This window comes from Toxotes jaculatrix, chromosome 15, assembly GCF_017976425.1.
Source record: "Toxotes jaculatrix isolate fToxJac2 chromosome 15, fToxJac2.pri, whole genome shotgun sequence".
In the NCBI taxonomy this organism is placed as follows: Eukaryota; Metazoa; Chordata; class Actinopteri; family Toxotidae; genus Toxotes; species Toxotes jaculatrix.
The window spans coordinates 22367741-22384263 of NC_054408.1; the positions used below are offsets into that span (position 1 = coordinate 22367741).

Sequence of the window (16523 nt, forward strand, 5' to 3'; positions counted from 1 at the left end):
CTCAGTGATTCACACTGGACATAATCAAAATCAAATCAAATATCAAACCTGACAGTATCAGTTCTGACATCTCTTTCCGGTTTTTTCTCTTACCATTTTGTCATTCTGATACTGAGAAGGTTCTAATAAATACAGAGATCATAAGAACAATTTTCACTTGGAGATTTAAAAATTCAGTACCAGGCCTTTTTGATTTATTTATCTATTTATTTATTTATTTATTTTTCTTAAATTAACATCTATGTCAGACTTTGTTGGGACAATTTATTCTGCCTCCATCTTAATGAAATGCGCTATGTCATCATCTTCATATTATTATTACTATCATTATTATTTGGCCCAAAGGACATGGCTTCTCCATTTTGAGTAGTAGTGGTGTAATCCCAGCTGCACTAGTGATTTATCCACTACACTATGAATTTTAAGGGGACTACTAATTTTAATAGATAGCATCACACTGAAAGCCTGAGTTCCACACAGTTCTCACTCTTCTGGTTATTATCTACTTAAAGTCTGGAGAAAGTGTGAAATAATGGCATGTCAAGGATACTGAAGTGGTAATTTGTTATTAAGCCATTTTCAGACTCACTGCCACTGAACCAGACTGCTGATCAGCAAACCATTCAGCCACGAGGACAATGGACCTTTGAGTTCACTTTAAATTTCACAATCTCATCCAAAATTGTCCATGCAGTCCCAGGAGGAGCCCAAAGCAAGGTTACCCGCACTCAACTGCTCCTCAGACCACAGTTTTCTCCACTCTAGTCTTCAGAAACTGTCCATCTTCACTGCTCTCATCGCGTTCACTAACACATGCACCAACTACCACTTCATCCACCTCCTTGTCTTCAGGCCCTTGTCATTTATATTTCTCACTCATCTACACTTTGCTGTCTTTTTTATGTCATCATGTCCTGCGCCCTCTTTCCTTGCTGCTCCTCAGCGTTTTGCCGTGTGGTCTGGGTTAGAACTAAATGCACTGCTGTTCACTTTGGTGTCAGTACACAGAGAGAGGAGGAAAAGAGGGGTGAAATGGTAGAAAACAAGTAGACTGTGCTACCTAGTAGCTTTGCATGGTGACATGGTGAGGTGTGCTGCTAAAGGACTGTGTGTTGCTGACATTATTAATACTTCTCTAAGGAAGATTTGTGAATAAATATCTGACAGTAAGTGTGGGATCACAAATCTTGAGCCTGGCAACTGTCGTTAAAGAAAGCTGATTTAGCTCTTAAAGATTTCCAAACATCTGTGCATGCCAATCCTATGTAAAAAAGGCCAATGAGGAAAATTGCTGTTTGTGTTGTAAATTGTACCTGTGTTGTAAATCTCTCCTCATTTTCAGACACTTCAAAAAGGGCAAATAAATTTGACTTCACATAGCAGCAATATCAAATGCCATTTAAAGCTTTTCAAAGGGGCAAATGCATTTGACTTTATTATATATTTGTCTTTATCTTTCACTGCAGCCCTCCCATGAAGTTTATCTGAGGAAAGAGACACCTGCCGCTGTTTAAAAACCTCACGGTCCCGGGTCTCTAGAGTGTCGCTCTGCCACTGAATTACAATAATATTGTGACAGACGACCCTGCCACAGAGCCACTAGACTTTCAACAGTGAGGGCACTCTTGCATAGAGACACAGTCCAAACAAACACCCAGCAGAACCACAGTCTAATCATAGGAATAAAGTAACACATTGTGAGAACTCGCCTGTACATCATGTAGGTCCCTGTAGCCTACATCCCATGATGGGACATGTGCTGAGCATATCAAATTAGCTGAGCCCACTACCCTCAATTATGTCCCGCATATGTCTTTCTGTCCTCACACAGCACATTATACAGTAAATGATGACAGACACAGATTTTCTACTCAAAACTTGTAATAATTATTTGAGACAACGTGCCCTTGATTTCAGACAGAGGTAGATCAAAACAGCCTTCTCCTGTTTGCACAGACTGTATTTATTAAATATAAATTTGTTTGCAGGCTGAAATGACAACTGTTGTTTGCAGATTTTATTAGCAGTTGCCAGCTCGCTAATTACGCTAATTACTTAGTTTCACAAGTTGTCCAAAAAACACCATATCTGGTTGACTTTTTAAAGTCTACAGCTGGCTCATTTTAAAATGAAAGTCTTTGAAATATACACACTTGATGCCGACCTAAATAACAGTGTGCTAAAAGATTGAGGCCAAAGCTACATGTCTGAAGTCAGCATCCTCACTGGTTAACAATGGGAAAAATGGAAATAAAGCATTGTTCTTGTACCACAATGTGGAACTCTTTAACATATTTTTTAGACTTGAGCAATGTTAACACTAACATTATATACATCATTAGCTGTTTTGGTTTAACCAGCTAGCTGGCTGACTGGGTTAAGATGCTTTGATTAATAATATTACATGGAGTCTACAGAAACACGTGGATCATTAAGCAGAGCAGCTGGCTGTGAATGTGAAAATGTTTTCCTTATTTATGCACCTTCTATCTGTGCTCACTGGGTTCTATTTCTTTATTTTTTATTTTGCACATTCCCTCAGTAAAACACACAGACTGGAAACACCTAGAAAAAACTGAAAGAGTTGTTCTCACTCCCTCTTACTATCTCTTGTGTATTGTGAGCAGTCTTGCTGTGACCTCACTCAGAGTCAGTCATCCTGAATGGGAACAGGTGTGCTGCCACAGTGATTAAGGAACCTAACATGCATAACTCACAGTGAAAAACAAATTTTGCATTTCAATAATTCATACATCATTACCTCTGTGTTATCTGGCAAATTGATACACAACCAGTGTTATGTCTCCAATAAAAAAAACCCCTCAATCACTGATCATTACCCTCTCCCCATCACTGACTGTCCCTGTCCTGAAGAGCTCTCTGGAGCTGTAACAGGGTGTAGAGCCTAATGGATTTTGGCCTCTTTGCTTCCACTTTGTGGAAGTACAAAGGCCACGATCTCTCGTTGCGTTAATCACACTGTTCATCTGGTCTCGAGACAGGTGAGCAGACCAGGGTCTTTAGAGAAAAGGGTCTTTATGTGCAGCAGATTCAGCTGCACATAAAGACCCTTTTCTCTAAAGGCCCTGGTTTGGTAAAGCTAAAAAGCTATTACAAATAGTGTAATTTCAGTCCATGCTAATGCTGATTTTTTTTTTATTAAAGTGTAAAAATGAAAATGTTTTATACATATAATTAGCAATACTTTGGGTATAGCTTCTCATCCTGAGTGCGGCATTCATTCAAAATGTCTCTCGAATGGTTCTCAGTTCAACTTAAGAGAGAATCAAAAGCAGTTTGTTCTGCTGGAGACAGAACAAAAGAAAGAGAGTTTTGGACTTAAAATCAGTCAGGTGGACAGAAACACACGTCCAAGTGAATGCTTCACTAGTACTTTAACCATCAGAATTGTTAAAGGTGATAAAAGTGATGCAAACGTTGTAATGACCACAGCCAAAAAAAAATCCATGTTCACTGTTCTAATTAATTCTACAATTTCTGTACCAGTGTTGTCATGTACATGAATCATTGTCTCACCTACAAATTCCCTAATTTTCTTCAGTGAATTCATCCATCTGTCATAACCACAAATAAAATGTTGTGTAGCTGCACAGCAGAAAATCATATGTGTAACTTTCCTCAATAAGTCAATGATCAAAACAACCCACACTTTGAAATCACTTATTTAAATGCAAAGCTTGTTCTCAAAACTTTTGTTTGTGACTTTGCTGGAGACAAATATAACAACTGTGGTTAATATTCAAGCTTTAGGGATGAGATAATTATCTTACAGTACTAATGTAGCCTCCTGGATAACTGGGAACGCTGCATTAGAGAATCAAAGGCTCAGTATTTGGCACATAAATTTTTTTTCTTTTTTTCCCCTCATGCTGCCAGCACTGTTGTGTTATTAACATTTTGAACTTTTTTATGCTGCGAAAATCCATCTTGCCTGGTGAAACAGTTAAATTAACTGGTAAGATTTGGAGTTCAACATGCACACCAACAAATGGAAAACAATAAAGTCTACTTTCTAGCCTGAGAATGAACTAATAGCTATATTACTCAGTATCTAATCAGAAGAGAGAGTGTTTAATCGATGGAGAAACAGACTGCAGGTCAAACAGTTGCAAAAATTACGAAAAAGTGATCACAAATATGAAAATGTCTGAGATATTAGTCACATTAGGACAGTCTCAAATTCAAGAAATTTATTTAAAGACCAATTAATGGTCGTTCTTGCAACCCTTGAAATAATTTATTCTCATATGCTGCATGAATGTTCTGTCACCAATGATATAAATTTTTCAAGAAACAACCAGAGAAACAAGAGAACAAGTTAAATCAGTAGGAAACTGACAGTGAGACCTAGTTTAATCATGCTCTAAGGGAAAATATCAGCGTGTACAATGCTTCTTTCCAGCAGCAGCAGTAATGCACCGCTGCTCTGCAGTGATACATGCAGTTCTCCTACGAAGACAGAATCCCTCTTTTAGCAGAGTCTGCAAGTTTGACCTTTCCAGAAAAGGTTAAAGATGAAGGACAGCATTTCTTGCTCTGCTAGCCTCACAGCATACTTAATGACCTGGTATGGGAATTCCTAGACTTTCCACAATGATTTCCATGGAGCTGGAGAAAGGAATTTCTGCAGTATTTGTACAGTTTGTTAAGTCTTTTTCATGTTAATTACCAATTCTGTCTTTGATATAAAAAAAAAATGAAGGTAGGTAGGTTTGTCAGAGGAGCAGAATCATACTGAGAACCCTGACAATCCAAAAAGAAACAAAGAAGCTCCTTCTTTGTCGCCTGCATAATGATCATGTAGAAGACGGATGAGAGAGACAGAGGGGCCATTTCATTGGGATTTGAGTGGTTTAGAAAAATTTTGGTTGAAATTCTACCGCCCCTCCAATCAAGACTAGTAATGGATCTAATGAAGTTTCTGTGGTGGCCAAGAAGAAAAAAGGGAGTCAATACAAATCTAAATTTAATTTCACCAGCTGAACTACATTTACACCATTACTAAAATATGTCTTAGCTGTCAATCTGACTTTGCTTCATTATGAACAGTAAAATGTACCCTATGATACATTTAGTGACTTGTGTATACATTAGTATAGTATTCATCAAGGGATGGCTTGCTTCCTCTGATACAACATTACAGCCAGCAACCCTGAATTGATTCTAAATAATAATGAAGAACACAGCTGGTCTGTAAGCTGCCAGATGAAAGCTGCAGCTGAGAAGTTGATCTGGTTATGCTACGATAATAATGGCATTTCTAAGCTGGAGCATGGCGACAGCAGTTACATGGCAGCATTAATGAGGTTTGGAGACTGCATCTTTGTTTCCTACAGAGAGTGCAAACATGCACACGGACACAGACACACAGACACACACACACACACACACACACACACACACACACACACACACACACACACACACACACACACGCACACACACACCTTACTGCATGTCTAGTGGTTGCATAGGAGTCATGGGCGAAAGTTTGCACCTCTATGTCTTCACCAATACTTTCCATCCAAATGAAGAGAACATTTTAATGTAAAGTTGTTTTTTACAGCTATATATATCTGACAATGCTTGGATCAGTTTCTTTGTATACTGAATAGATCGTATTTTCAGATTGCTGGGGTTTTTGGTGAAACAATAAGAAAAGTAAAACACCAAATGTAACACACATTCAACACAAAGAAAATAATCATAATTTCCTTGGTAACTGGCTTGAACAAGCTCATGTAATTGCTGATGTAATGCCAGCAGGAGACCCTCATTGTTAAATAACCCAACATTTCTGTCAATTACAGCTAACACCTTTTTGAATGTAGAACTAAAATAAAGGGCTGACAAGCTGGGCTCAGCCATCCATTGCAGGCGATTTCCTTTCTTTTCAACTCAGAATGCAAAAAGAATCATCTGTCCATCAAAAGCATCATCCATCCTTAATTATTCATTGTAGAGTTGGCCAGCCGACTCTTGGTTCATAATTTTAATATATGGTTTCTCTGTTTCATAACAAATACTTTGCATTTTGGGATATGAAGTCTTGCAGCATGCAGCATGAGAGCGGTGCTGTCTCATTACTGTTGGACACTGATCAAAGCAGCCAAATCAGGCCCGACAGCAAGGTTACATAAACAAACGTCAAAATACTAAAAAAAGAATTAGCCAATCTGTCAATCAAAGGAGGAAGGGTAAAAGAAAATAAAAATTTACAGGGTGCTGTCTATTTATATTCCATTGCTGTTGAAATAAAGGCGGGAGGAAAAAATGCATACAATAATTGCAGTTTGCTAGTTGACCACACCCCCTTTGAAAGGTGAAACATGAACATTTTAAAAGGTACATGGGCATGAGTGAAATGGTAACCACGAATCTGACAACACTGTGTTACACCAGCATTTCACAAATAAAGTTTTTTTGGAGTCATCATGACTTTGTTGAATACTAATCGCTCTGACTTTTGCTGTCCGAAACAGACTCTTTGCCCCAAGTTTCATCAGTATTTAATGAACTTCTTGACACTGCCTAGCCTTGTCTCAGTGACATATCTGACAACTAAAACCCCTTTCCAAGGCTTTTGCTGTCATAAGGAATGACTGCCCTCGAAATTTTGTTTCAGGCAATTGACAATCAGAAATCAAATGTTGGCAGGTCTCATTTCCATAGAGCCACAGTGCTGAAGTGCGTTGTTATCACTGCTCATCACTGCTGGACAGACTGCAGACTGAAAGTAAAGTAAGTTTTAAAGTACTGGAGGTGCAAATCTAAAACTCACCTTAAAGAGTAGCCGTAACACTAAATCCAACTTTCTGTGTGAGTAAACTACATATACAGTCAATTCATATGTTATCTATTGATCTTGGTCCCAATTTATAATCTTCATGGCAACAGAAGTTTCCTTTTTTTTTTTCAGAGAAAACCCAGTAATTCTGTCTTGTAGATCCCCAAATATTCCGGGACACTCTGCCCCCAAGATGGAAGGCAGTGCCACATTCAGTCTGAGTGACTTACTTGGGATTTTATGCTTAAAACTGCTGTTGGAAATGAATAGTACTGACTGAGCCTCCTCGTATAGAGAGGTGGCCTTGTGGGTAACTTCAATGTGCGAGGTAGTCTAGTGAGGTTGTGAGACTCTCCCACTGTGTACAATAAGTACCAGCATGTAGCTGCAGCCACAGTAAAGTGTTCAGGGGTTGTTAGGTTACTGCAGTCAGCCATAAAGTGTCCAGATAAATTCGGGTTTCAGTGTAATTGTTATTGAAGGACATTATGGTCACTGCACAGAATATAAATAAAGTCCTTGTTCATACACAGTTATTACAAACTACAGTTCAGAGCTGTAGATCTGGAAAGTTAACACAAAGCTTATAAGAACAGAGAGTCCAAGCCAGAAAAAAAAAAAAAAAAACCCTAACCTAAACCAAAAAGAACCCTACGCAGAGCTGGGAGGAACTGCAGAGATGAGTTTTAATTATAGGCCCTACACATAGTCAGTTAATCCATTTTTATACAAAAATATTGAATAGAGCAGCTATATTATAAAGCTCTACAGTGCAGTAAGTGATGAAACTCAGCAAATGTACAATCAGTTGACATGATGGCTAACAATACTAGAGGAAGGCCGTGGTATGAAGCAGTTATCCCTAATGTTCTACAGCTGAGAGTGTTTAATTAAAGAAACATGTTCAGCTCACTTTCTGATTTCTACACCGTCACTTTGCAGCTATAGCTGGATTAGAGGTCACTTGAGTGCACTCGAGCAAGTCAGTGTAACACTTAAAATAGGATTTAGAAGTGGAAATGGGCCTTATATTCTTCCATTCTCAAATACTGTAGTTAAACTATACAGCTTAACAATTTAAATTGAATTGTATTCTGCGCAGATTTCTCCCTCTTTGTGGTCCTTTTGAAAGTTAGTAACCTTTAGAAGTAGAGCACTGCTCATGTAAAATTCAAACAGCCTTGAAGCAAGCTATGTCTGTCAGTGTCTGTTTGTATCCATTGCGCCATGTGCTCCTACCTGGGAGACAGGAATCGTGGACATTTTGACACGTTGTTGAAACAGTACACTCAGTATGCGGTTTTGCTGCTCCAAGTCAAACACACGGGTCCGCAGCTTCACACATTCCTCTTTCAAGTCCTAGAAACACCCCAAAGAGGAGAAAAATGCACAAATAATGGTTACTATGAGGATTTTACAACTACACTTGTATCAGGTGCTAATTTAACAGCTACAGGACACAATGTTGTATTCATGGTTCATGCAACATACACATGACAGCAAATAGAAAAAAAATAAACATCCAAGCAACAGCAACAAAAAGTTATTATATGCATTTTGTTGGTGAATCTTCTCTCAGGGCCCTAGCTCTTTCTTTCCATCAGTGTCGCTCTAATAGCTGCTTTGTGAATCCAAAGGGATCTGCTATAAACACAGTTCTTGTCAGGGTCTGAAGCTCTTGCTGCAGTTAATGGACTTCGTCTGTCTGCATCTCCCCTTGCTGTTCTATTTGATGATTCTGGCCATATCTGGCACCATTCTCTGTATTGGCCTGCTGGAGGCCACTTGATTCGATACTGCTGAACTACTTTTCTTGAAGCCAGAGAGCTCAGCGCTTGGAGGTTTGTGCGCTGTGGGGTGTCTCTGGGCTGGGCTCCTCTTGCACCTCACCAGGGGTGGATCTTGTGCACTGCACTGTTCTCCCCTGCACCAAGCATTTCATGGATTTTAAAGCCACTCTTACAGCTGAAATGCACCTTTCAGCTGTTGTTGTCGAAAGTCTGTTTGCCAAGGTCAACATCGTTAGGTCCATCCCACTGGGGAGCTCATCGTCTCCCCTTCTCAGGCTTCCTTGGGGGTACTGTATGTGTCTGTGGGTTCTTCCTCACGGGAGATGCAGGCTGGGGCTGCCACCTCTTCCTGTCCCGATTCAAGTCACACTTTTTTTCTGATCAGTGTTCATATTATTGTCTGAGTGCATCTTCATGCATCCATAGATTCATGATCATGCCAGCAAGCATGTGTTCCTACTTTGTTACTTTTGGTGTTACTTATTTCCACAATGTCCTCCACAATATTTCCAGTTTCCACACTTAAATTCTCATCAGTCTTTTTTGACTTTGTCAAGTTAAGTCAAATTTGAGAGACCACGTTGGTGTAGCCCTTTTAAAGCAGGAACACCCCCCCCACCACACACACACACACACACATCATCACACCACTAAAAATAACCCCAAAAGATTTTACATTTTCTTTCACTTTCAAAGATCATTACGCAAGACATATGCTGCTAATCCCGCTGTTTGTTAGGGACATGCAGCGTCATTATGAAAGTCAGAATTTCTATGACTAATTTCTTCTGGCTGTCTAAATTAACAGTGCTTCAGTACTGCAGAGACAAAGACAAACCTTCTGTGTGAGGAGGGCCTGGACCACCTGGTTAGCCACCTTGAAGAGAGACGGGGAAAAAGAAAGAAAAAATCTGTTTAAAAATGTATCATGAGTCTGGTCATTATTTTGAAACGCATTTTGGAATTTCTGTGAAGCTTTGAAATGCAGACAGACTTTAAATGAAAATGACCCAGTACAAGCACCATCAGAGAGAATCTAGAGGCATGTAAGATGCTGTGAGGACAAATTGACAGCATGTTGCATCACAAACTCAGATTTAGTGAAATCACATAGCAGTTGCCTGTAGTTAGTATATCGAACTTTGTCCTCAGAACATAAACAAATCAAAATATTGTCAAAAACAATCTGAACTTCCATGGTCCCTATTTGCCTGCCTTGGTGTAATTAGGATAAGATCGGCCCTTTTTTATTCTGTATACATCTTTACAGAGGGCAGAAAAAGTTCAGTTTAGTTTTAGTTTCGTGGCTATAAAACAGCTCGCTCTGAAAAGCGTCCTCCACTGTTTATTTTGATTTCTGAAGCAGAAGCATACATTATACCTTGACTCTGGAATAATGGCTATATTTCCACTTGTGTGCCGCAAAATGATTTCCCTGCACCTCTTTCATAGATCTATCAAAACAACTCGCCTCAGCTCATTCAGACCATGACAGCGAGCCTTCTGAATGCTTCCCCCCAAAAAAGATTCATGTGTATAATAAGACTGAAAAGCAGCAGAAGAGAAATTAATCCCTCAGCAGAAACACTGAAATTTGCCAGAATATGCCAAATTCTCATGGGCAGCAATCTCCATGGTAACAAGCCCATTAAGTGAAGGCTGCTAAAAAAAATAAAAAAGGAAAAAGAAAAAGTGGAGCGGTTTTGCCGGCTGGAGAGAGATAGAGGAAAGACAGGGAAAGAGATGGAGAGACAATCTAAGTGTTGTCAGGGAGACAAGAAGAGGGAAGGAGTGCAGGTAGACAGCCCTCATGCACGAGTCTGTCCTCCTGAGTGGAAAGGCTCGATCCTCCAGGACTCGTTCTCAAATCGCCCAGGGCTCTGTTGCCTGTCCGCTTCAATTAGCGATATATCCTTCTCTTGGCTGTCCTCCATGGACCTCACTAAGTCTATAGATAATAGTCAGAGTGTGTAAGAGACTCTCAGAAGCTGATGGTCATCTTGGACTGTCAGAGGCCTGACCACCAGATAACTTTGTTTGATAATGGAATAAAGATAATGGAATAGTTGAACATTTGGGGAAATTTGCTTGTTTGCTTTATTTCCAACAGCGAGATGAGAAGATCAGTCCCATTCTCATAACTTTGTGTTAAGTATGGAGCTGGAGTCACAGCTTGGTTAGCCTAGCTTAGCACAATAAATGGAAGTTGGGGGAAACACCTAACTGCATCCTGCCCCTCACCTCGTTACTGGTCACAGATGTCTAAATTCTATTGTGATGATTTGATTTGATTTTTTTATTTCTGTTGAATCATTGCTTGAATGAATGGTTCATCTGGACTGTGGACACAGCACAGTGTTGTGAGGAGACTCACCTCATCCAGACAGCGTTCATACTGCTTCCTCTGATTGTCGTTTTCCATCGACAGAGCAGAATTCTCCGCCTGCACAAACAAAAACCAGACAGATAAACTGCATCAATTTTAGTAATTACTTTTGAAAGAGCTGCTGCCCAGGTATAATTTAGAAAAACTTGCAAGGTTTCACGTCTCAGCTAAGAGTCAAATTTCAGGCATCCTGCAGACCCTCACTGTGTCTGTTAAGGCTCCCTTGAGGCACCCCAGGTATAATTCACTTACTGACAGCGGTTTTGCCCAACAGGGAACAGAAAGCATTCTGGGAACTCAGGAGGTGACTTTCCACTGAAATGATTAATCCAGTAAATCTTAAAAGCTGAGCCACCTGAGCTGGCTTGTTTTCACTGATGTGCTGTGGGCAACTCCTCTGAACAACAAGTTCACAGAAAAGCTCAGAAATGGCTGATCATCACAGGAGAGAGCACGGTTCAAAGAAGAAGTCACCTCACAAAGTATCATCTTAACTGTAACCCAAGGTGAAAGCCAACAATAATACTAATATTAGGCCATTTAACCTAGTTCATTGACTGGCTGATGATGATACTGATTAATATGAGAGACTTAGCACAGTAAGCTTTCTAAGCTTAAAATCTTAGTAAAAATTAAAGAGCAATTTTTTAAATCTGCATATTGTATTATATCTGCCAAAATGATCCTGAATGTAAAAATAAATCACTTCCTAAGATGTAAATGTTTGGCAGAGCGCTTGCCACCATGCTCCCTCATCCTTGTTTTTTAACAGTTAACATGGTTGATCTGCAGAGAGCATCGCATCAATCAGTGTTTTAGGCTTAACTGTCAAATTCCACTGAAAATTACTTCTTGGTTGAAGAGTTGAGGGGAGTCAGTGCCATGAAAAACCACAGCAAGCTCAGTGTATTTTTATTATTTATCTTCTCGCTCTTATTTGTGGATCGTAGAGCAAATTTTTCATTTTTCATGGTAGATTACAGGGAAGGTACCCAAGTGTGCCATAATGACTTGAAAGTAGTTTCCAACTAAATGGAAAACCCTGTAATGTTTCATCAGTTCAGCGTTAAAGTTTAATTGCATATGTGGATAAAATAAAGGCAGCCACCATGAAGAGGCAACGGCATGAAAACCACAAAATACACTCAGAATTATCCATTAGGGTCAACAAAGTAGACAAGAAAATTGGTGTAATTTAAGGAGGCACTTTATTCTAAAAGATAATCACTAATGACAGAATGGTTGTGCGGGCTTTCTTAAGTACAGGACACAGGTAGTGTCACAAAAAATTAAATATCACTAGAATATCACAGAAATGATGTCCAGCCATTTCCAGTAACCCAGCAAGCATCCATGCCGGTTATTACTGGAACTTACACACAATTCTTGTGCCGTTATCAGGATGCAGGATGTCACATTAAAGCATCTGTAGTCGTCACATAGATTACATATGCTATAAATATTAAATTATATTAAATTACATTAAATTATATTATAATATTAAATATTAAATATTAAATATTAAATATTAAATATCAAAACCCTACAGTGTATTTGCTTTTTAGTCAGTTTAATCTGAATCCTTTGCTTGGTTTTCTCTCTCATTTTTTAAAGGCTATTAGCAGAGTCCTTATGCATCTTAGCTTGGCATGCTACTACTTTTTCTATACTGAAAAAGACTGAGTCACTCCTGTAATTATTCTTTGTCTTGCCTCAGTGTCAGAGATAATCATACTCCAAGCTTTGGAACTTCAGTTTCCATGATGTTTTGCGGATGTAAACAGTATAAGGAAGTATAATTTTGCCATGGAATCAGTAAGTAGTTTCACTGTGGGCTACGACTGAAGCCTTGTTTTCTTAACCTATATTCATTTACATTTTGGCAAATTGGTACAGTAAAAAGTATGCTGAATTAGCTATCAGCAGCTCCTGTTTATGGTGTACCCATGGCTGTAGAGAAAACCATCACTGGATTACTGTGATAGTGAAGAAAGCTTTAAAACATGGTGCTTCTCGGGCCAATTCTGCAGTTACAATAAGGTGATTATGAGTGGTGAGATGGTTTCTAAGCAAATTTATGGATGTCTATTTGCGATGGACATCAGAGATAACTATATCCTCGAAAAGTCGGTAATTCAGTGATGGTCTATTGTCCATTTAGTTTTCCAGGAAGTAGTCACCATTGATTTTAAGCCACTGAGCTACACTTTAACTGTAACGTATTTCCTGGACATTCATAGTTGAATAATATACAACAATGTAGAAAGATTAAACCAGCTAAAACTATTATGTGTTGATATTATTTTTTTTTTTGTTTTATCAACCAACTGAAAGCACAGCGTAGTGTACATAAACACAGCAGGACATAACACAGTGAATTTCTACCTGTAATTAGTTTATTGCAGGCGTGCAGTGTTTAACTCAGAGACTCTCCAGGTTTCTCAGTCTCACAGACACCTTTTGTTTCAGCTATTGAAGGTGTTAATTAAATGATTCCCCCTCAGCATCTCCACAGATCAGCACTAAGGTGTGACACCCGGTAACTGTCCCTCCTCACATCTACTGTAACACCAGTACCAGCAATGATTGCAATTTATTTCTGGTTTTAACAAGTTCACCCCCTGGTGATCCAAGAATGAGTGTACTTATGTTTACATCTTATGAAAGGGCACCATGATTATCGCAAGCAGTCATGTAAAACCAGAATGAGTTAAAAGTATGATGCTCAAAATCTACAAGTCAACAAATTCCTGTCCCTTGGTACTGAAGTGAAGTATAAATGTCATCACTGATCATATTTTTAAAAATTAAAATTAAAAGATGACAGTAATATAAAATAGTTCCACATTAATACATTTGAAAATCACATCATACCCAATAAAACGATGCAGACTGAGAGCATGAATTCTTTTTTAGGTGGATTTTTCCTTTAGGCTATGTGTTACAGTAGCTATAGCAGTGTGATCAATAATGGCTGTCGGAGACCTCTCAACAGATGCTAAGTCCTATTACCTTTTCAGCAGGGAAGGTGTGACAGACAGTACTGTACATTCACTGGAAAAGTGACTACAAATGTTAACTACCCTGTCAGCATTTTAATTAACACCTCCTGGATACGAATAACTCCTTTGTCTTCTGCTGTTTCCCTGCCCTGAGGATCACTCTTCAACATGATGGACTCTCATTTTCTGTAGTATTCCAACATGGATAGAGGCATGATGAAACACTGATTGTACTTGTCTGTCATCTACATGTCCCACTGGTATTTTCAAATGAAGCCACATAAACTCAGACGCCATGACTGACACATGATAGTGGTTAATTACCATTTGAGAGCTATTGAATTTAAATGAGCAAATACTGTTAATTTCATGTGCTGATATGAAGGAGCTACACAGTCACAGCAACCGACATGTTTCATGTTCCAGTGCACTTGAGGAATTCATATTTATCTTCTATCTTCTTCTATCTTGTTAGATTTCCCTAACAATTAAACAGTTGACCCCTCAGCAAGGAATTTAGCATATTAACACCACAAAACCCAATCTGACATCACATGAACAGCAATTCAAAGCTATAGTACAGGGGTTTGCAGTAGATTTCTGCAACATGTGTAAAGGTTTTGATGAAGTCCAGTAAGAAAAAAAAAACACAACTACAATTTATGTAAAGGGCCAGATTTGGTCCACAGGCCTCAATATGCTGACCTCTGTGCCAAGAAAAATGTGATAATTAGTTTATTGATCTGTGCAGCCTGTCAGAATAAAACGTCAGGAAGGAACTAACACCATTTAATTTCTTCAGCAACCCTACCTACCCTGTAATCCTTTTTAAATATGAAAGAAACAAAAACTTATAGTGATCAGACTGATCATCATGTAGCCAGTACATCAGTGTTTAGTCTTTGGAAAAACAGCCTCATGCGTTGTCCTTGAGCTGCCCACGTATCCAAGGCTCTACAGACATCACGTGAAATACATTTAATTTAATTAAACATGTGGGCACTCAATAAATCGATCAATCTGACAATTCAAGGGTGAAGGGAAAGGACAGTTCTCCTTCACCCCTGGGGGGCAGGAAGAGTAGTGGGGAGTTGTGGAACAGTTGGGGGAAGGGTAAGAAGTGGACCATGCAATGCAATTCACTGTACCTCCAGGGCTCTGAGTCGCTCTAGCAGGGGATTGCTGTCCTTTGAATTTTCCTCAGATCCAGCACCGGCCTCCGGCGAGGTAGGCATTTCTGCTGCTGTGGCTGTAGGACCCTCTAGACTGTCCTGCTGCTTCCACATTTCCTCTAGGAGTTTGTCCTGGAACGCAGAGAGGGTGGATCAAAGATGCGTGCCTCAGAGTCACAAAGAAATTAAGAGTAAATTCTCCATATCAAAGTTAGCAATACATTTGGATAAACAACACAATGAATACTGCATAAATAAAACTTCCACTGTGCTTCACTTCAAAGTTTTATTACCATGTACTTTTATTAACACACTGGATCAAACAACCATCTGTGATGTGTAACTGGTACTGTCAAGCTCACTGAGCATCAACACCTCACTTTACAATGTTTGCAGCTTTTACTCTGTTGCACTGGTTCACCTATCTGCACGGTTGACTAATTAAAACTGTAGGTTGAAAACCACCAGGAAAAGATTCGCCTTACACGGATCAGGACTATATTAAAGAACAAACAAGTGGAATTAATAAGAGAATGAAAACCTTTCTGTTAAAAAAGAGAAACTGTGAGCAGCTGAGTGTCTCTGTTGTTGTAATGATGGAATTAGTGCTAAGGAAATGTACATTATACAAAATTTACCATGTGAGCCGTCAGCTCTTATTTGAATATCTAACTTTATAGGAGAATTTATGGTTTGTGGTTTGTCAGTGCCCTCTAAAATGACCAATATGTCAATTAAATCCAAAATTCTGTACTTTTGATCTGCCTCTTTATAAATAAGCTTTGGTAAAGTTTAAGCAACTAAAACTAGACAGGCTGTTCATCAACATCATCATACTTGTGTCTAGAGATTTAGCTTTTTGGATTTTGACTGTGGCTTTTTCCACATGAGTTCATCAGCAACAAAACTTCTGCTGCAGAAAGCCACACCATCACCACAACTGTCAACTGATACTACCACAATTTTTTTAATAACCTTCAAAGTGGCAGCATAGGGTGGCAGTTAATACTTCGGTGATAACAAAATTTATTTGGTTTTAAATAAGTCAGTTACACTGACTGACATGAAATTCAGTTACACTGCAAAAATATTTGCTGAAATGCAAAGTAGACACATAAGTATATAGACTCTATATTGCACCTTTATTTTTCTTGAATTAAGTAGATATCCAGTATGACATGTATTGTTTAGATGCAGAATGTTCAGTGGAATATGGGTGTGGGTGAGACCCTTTCAGATTTATCCCTAAGTTAAGTGGATAATTACAGTCACCTGTATGGAGGTACTCTAAAGGCTTTGTCTGATTATCTAGACTGTCAATTCTGCTTTCATACTGTGAAACATAATTCATTTCTGTTCTTTATT

General features: G+C 38.9%; 1 protein-coding gene across 5 annotated transcripts in view; it reads right to left on the reverse strand.

Moving 5' to 3' along the window:
• The window catches only part of LOC121194661 (nck-associated protein 5-like), a 60176-nt gene that overhangs the window by 20770 nt on the left and 22883 nt on the right, over window positions 1–16523 (reverse strand). For all 5 annotated transcript variants that reach the window (XR_005895399.1, XM_041057631.1, XM_041057632.1 and 2 more), the window contains exons 4-7: window positions 15135–15290; window positions 10973–11041; window positions 9437–9475; window positions 8048–8167 (exon numbers count right to left, since the gene is read on the reverse strand). Coding sequence is in view for 4 of the 5 variants with exons in the window: in XM_041057631.1 (XP_040913565.1) it covers window positions 8048–8167; window positions 9437–9475; window positions 10973–11041; window positions 15135–15290 (384 nt within the window). In the remaining variant the exon portion in view is untranslated. The remainder of the gene's footprint in view (window positions 1–8047; window positions 8168–9436; window positions 9476–10972; window positions 11042–15134; window positions 15291–16523) is intronic.